Here is a 5,000-nt window from a genome sequence, read left to right on the forward strand (position 1 = left end):
CGCCACGCATTGCTTCACCGTCCGCCACCACTACCACCACCGCTGCCACTCACCACTACCACCGCCGCTGCCGTCATACCGCTACCACCACTCGCCACCACCGCTGCCGCTACCACCGCTGCCACCACCACCACCACTTCACTACCACCGCTCGCTACTACCACTGCCGCCACTACTCACTGCTCGCCGCTGCTGCCGCTCGCTGCCACCGCTGCTTACCACTACCACTACTACCGGGTTGCCACTACCACTGCTGCTGCTGCCACTGCCGCTGCCGCCGCTGCCGCTGCCAATTACCACCGCTGCTCGCCACTGCTACTCACTGCTTGCCGCTGCCGCTTGCTTGTACCACTACTGCTGCCGCTGCTGCTGCTGCTACTACCACTGCTGCTACCAATTACCACTGCCGCCGCTGCCGCTGCTACCACCACTACCACTACCACCGCCGCTGCCACTACCGCTGCCGCTGCTGCCGCTACCACCGCTGCTGCTGCCACTAATTACCGCCGCTTCGCCGCTGCCGCTACTACCACCACGTTGCTGTTACCGGCTGCCGCTGCTGCCGCCGCCACTCAGTTGCCGCCGGCCGCTGCCACTTCACCACCGCTGCCGCTGCCACTACCACCGCTACCGCTGCCGCTACCACCGCTACCACTACCACCGCTGCCGCTACCACCGGCTCGCCGCCGCCGCCGCTGCCACCACCACTACCACCGCCGCTGCTGCCACCACCACTCACCACCGCTGCCACCACCTACCGTACCACCACCACCGTAACCGCCGCTGCCGCCACCACTCACTCACCGCTTGCCGCCACTCACCACCACTACCGCTACCGCTGCCACTACCACTACTACCACCACCCCACTACCACTACCACCGCCGCCGCCGCCACCGCCGCCGCTGCCGCTACCACCGCTGCCGCCGCTACCGCCGCTGCCACCACCACCACCACCGCTACCACCATCACCACCACCGCTGCCACCACCACCGCTCAGCCGCCGCCGCCGCTGGGCTGCCACCGCCACCACTACTCACCACTGCCACCACTACTCACTCACCGTGCGCTGCCACCGCCGCCGCCACCACTACCGCCGCTACTCACTACCACTGCTGCTGCTGCCACCGCTACCACCGCTACCACTACCACTACCACTACTACTACCACTACTACTACTACTACTACCGCTGCTCGCCACTACCACTGCTGCTGCGCCGTTGCCGCTGCTACCATGCTACTACTGCTACTCACTCACTACTACTGCTACTACTGCTGCTACTACTGCTGCTACTACTACTACTACTACTGCTACTGCTACTGCTGCTGCTGCTGCTGCTGCTACTACTGCTGCTGCTGCTACTACTACTGCTACTACTACTACTACTGGTAGCCTCGTCTGGACACATGGATGTTTCCCATAAACATAAATATATTCTGATCCGATTACGATTATTACGAATATCTATAAATTACTTATTTTAAATTACATTTATATCAAAACCTCGAGACTTTCAACCATCAACATGTCATTTATTAATATGTATTTGTGTCTAAATGACATATAAACATATTTTCATATTCTATGTTGTCTGGAAACGCTTCCAACACGCTGGCGTGTTGCGTGAAAAATAGGCGCCGGTTGCATGCACGCGTTTTCGGCGAGGCTCGAGCCGCGCCTGAGACGTGCGTGTCACTCAGACAGTGTGTAAGCTTTAACCTGTTACCATGGGAGCCCAAATATAAAAACAGACACGCCACGCAGCCAGTGTGTAAGCGGCCTTATCGCCCAGCCCTAGTTTGAGAGAAACATCAGGGTTCATACTAGGCCTGCTCCCTCTTAGTGGGATAAGCCTGGTTCAGACGGCAGGATAATTCGGACGATTTCAGCCCCGATTCCCCCCTCCCGACAATCTTAAGGATGCTCCGATTATGGTAAAATAATCTGATCAGATGTTCCTGCCGCGTGGGGCGTGTTAAGACTGCTCTCGTCTGCTCGGAAGGACGTCGGGCCGCTCCGATCTCAAATCGGGGATATCCAACATGTTGGATTTATTTGGCCCGATTTCTCCTCGTGTGTCTGTGTGTGTGTGTGTGTGTGTGTGTGTGTGTGTGTGTGTGTGTGTGTCCCCCGAGCACGCAGCCTGTGGACTGTGGCATACAGTCGATGGGCATAACTACATCCACCACTGCAGTCCACCAGAGTACATGGAAACGAATATATGAAAGTTTATTAATGTGTGTCGTACGTAACCACATTTCTATGAGTAAAAACAACTCCCCTCCATATCACGATGTAGCGAGTATAGTCCATGGTCTTAGATCTCTTTAGTCCATTAGTCATGTCTGATGCTGTTTTCATGCTGAATGACTTATTACCAAGAACCGTACGAGCTCATCTCTGGTAAACACAAGAATTAAAGTGGTGCTTTAACATGACTCTTTGTGGAGAAACTCACATTTACAGATCTGTCCATTAAATCAACTAATCCATTAGTCGATAGAGTTGAAGGAGTGTTAGTCGACTAAAACTTCTTCAGTCGAGCACAGCCCTAGTTCATACGCATTTTAACCAATACTTTACAGCAAGTTTCCATGACTACGTGTTCCTGAAAATGTCAGTCGACATTCTCCAATAAGAATAATCTGTGTTAAAGTTTCCCCTCAGAGGGTTAACTATAACTGAATGGTAATGTCTGTGGGTCATAGATGGATTCTTAATATCTCTCCCCGAATACAACGCTGAGGTTAAGACCAGGAGAAAATACATTTATTAATCACATATTATTATGCTGTGATTATGTGACTTTTCCAAAACGTTCTGGGTCTTTTTATGTTTCCAAAACCTTTCCAGGCCTGGAGTTTGCATTTTTCAAATTCCATAACTTTTCCAGGTTTTTTCTAAACGTATGAACCCTGAAACATTCGTCGAGTGAAAGAAAACCATCTCGAGTAATGAGATTAATCTCAGTGTTGAACATCGTGACTTTAATGTGACCTAAACACAGAACTATGGGATCCAGGAACTCAGAATTATGTACATTTTATTTTAAACTGTAAAAGTCTGACTTATGTTATGATAAAAAAAACAAAGCAAACAGGAAGAAGAACATTTGTAGTTTCTGGGCTTTTTAAAATAAAAATAAAAAAACTACACGAGTGATATTTAGTGAAACAAAAGCATTTGAGTCTTAATTTAAAGATGGTTTCTGTTGGCACAAAGCATGTGTGTGTCTGGTACGTGAGCAGCCTGGTGACCTCTGACCTCTGGCGGGTTTGGGAGGTTACCACCCAACAGGGCGGGGGGGCAGGGCCGCCTATTTGTGGCGGCTGCCTCGTCTCTTCATGGCGGCCGTACACTGCGGGCAGTACCACTTCCCCTTGGGGGCCTCGGTCAGACCCACACAGCCGTAGTGGAACCACTCGATGGGACACTGGACACACACACACACACACACACACACACACACACACACACACACACACACACAGCATGTTAAAACACACACACACACACACACACACACAGCATGTTAAAACACACACACACACACACACATTAACAAATACACACAGCATGTTAAAACACACACACACACACACACACATTAACAAATACACACAGCATGTTAAAAACACACACACATTAACAAATACACACACAGCATGTTAACACACACACACATTAACAAATACAGCATGTTAACACACACACACACACACACACACAGCATGTTACCAAATACACACTCTCTCTCTCTCTCTAATAAACGTGATACTTACGTCTGTGTTATCACAGCCGACCATTTCTCCGTAAGAAACCTGAAAACATGAAAGAAGGTTTATAGTTACAGTATCTATCTATCTATCTATCTCTCTATCCATCTATCCATCCATCCATCCATCTATCTATCTATCGGGGCTCGTACCCCGTCACAGTATCTATCGGGGCTCGTACCCCGTCACAGTATCTATCGGGGCTCGTACCCTGTTACAGTATCTATCGGGGCTCGTACCCTGTCCCAGTATCTATCGGGGCTCGGGCTCGTACCCTGTTACAGTATCTATCGGGGCTCGTACCCCGTCACAGTATCTATCGGGGCTCGTACCCCGTCACAGTATCTATCGGGGCTCGTACCCTGTTACAGTATCTATCGGGGCTCGTACCCTGTCCCAGTATCTATCGGGGCCGGGCTCGTACCCTGTTACAGTATCTATCGGGGCTCGTGCCGTCCAAGTATCTATCGGGGCTCGTGCACCCTGTCCCAGTATCTATCGGGGCTCATACCCGTTACGAGTATCTATCGGGGCTCGTACCCTGTCCCAGTATCTATCGGGGCTCGTACCCCGTTACAGTATCTATCGGGGCTCGTACCCTGTCCCAGTATCTATCGGGGCTCGTACCCTGTCCCAGTATCTATCGGGCTCGGGCTCGTACCCTGTTACAGTATCTATCGGGGCTCGTACCCTGTTACAGTATCTATCGGGGCTCGTACCCTGTCCCAGTATCTATCGGGGCTCGTACCCTGTTACAGTATCTATCGGGGCTCGTACCCTGTTACAGTATCTATCGGGGCTCGTACCCTGTTACAGTATCTATCGGGGCTCGTACCCTGTCCCAGTATCTATCGGGGCTCGTACCCTGTTACAGTATCTATCGGGGCTCGTACCCTGTTACAGTATCTATCGGGGCTCGTACCCTGTCCCAGTATCTATCGGGGCTCGGGCTCGTACCCTGTTACAGTATCTATCGGGGCTCGTACCCCGTCCCAGTATCTATCGGGGCTCGTACCCTGTCCCAGTATCTATCGGGGCTGCTACCCGTTACCAGTATCTATCGGGCTCGTTACCCTGTCCCAGTATCTATCGGGGCTCGTACCCGTTACACGTATCTATCGGGCTGTACCCTGCCCAGTATCTACTCGGTCGTTACCCTGTTACAGTATCTATGGGGCTCGTACAGTATCTATCGGGCTCGTACCCTGTTACAGTATCTATCGGG

At 51.6% G+C, this 5,000-nt stretch overlaps 1 protein-coding gene across 1 annotated transcript in view; it reads right to left on the reverse strand.

The window, feature by feature from the left end:
* Positions 1–2,959: 2,959 nt before the first annotated feature.
* Positions 2,960–5,000, reverse strand: part of ing3 (inhibitor of growth family, member 3) — a 14,869-nt gene continuing 12,828 nt past the window's right edge. Inside the window, exons 11-12 of the mRNA XM_039793905.1 lie at positions 3,782–3,820; positions 2,960–3,432 (exon numbers count right to left, since the gene is read on the reverse strand). Of these exons, the coding sequence (XP_039649839.1) occupies positions 3,316–3,432; positions 3,782–3,820 (156 nt within the window). The 3' untranslated portion in view covers positions 2,960–3,315. The remainder of the gene's footprint in view (positions 3,433–3,781; positions 3,821–5,000) is intronic.

This window comes from Perca fluviatilis, unplaced genomic scaffold, assembly GCF_010015445.1.
Source record: "Perca fluviatilis unplaced genomic scaffold, GENO_Pfluv_1.0 PFLUV_unplaced_scaf_3, whole genome shotgun sequence".
Taxonomy (NCBI): domain Eukaryota; kingdom Metazoa; phylum Chordata; class Actinopteri; order Perciformes; family Percidae; genus Perca; species Perca fluviatilis.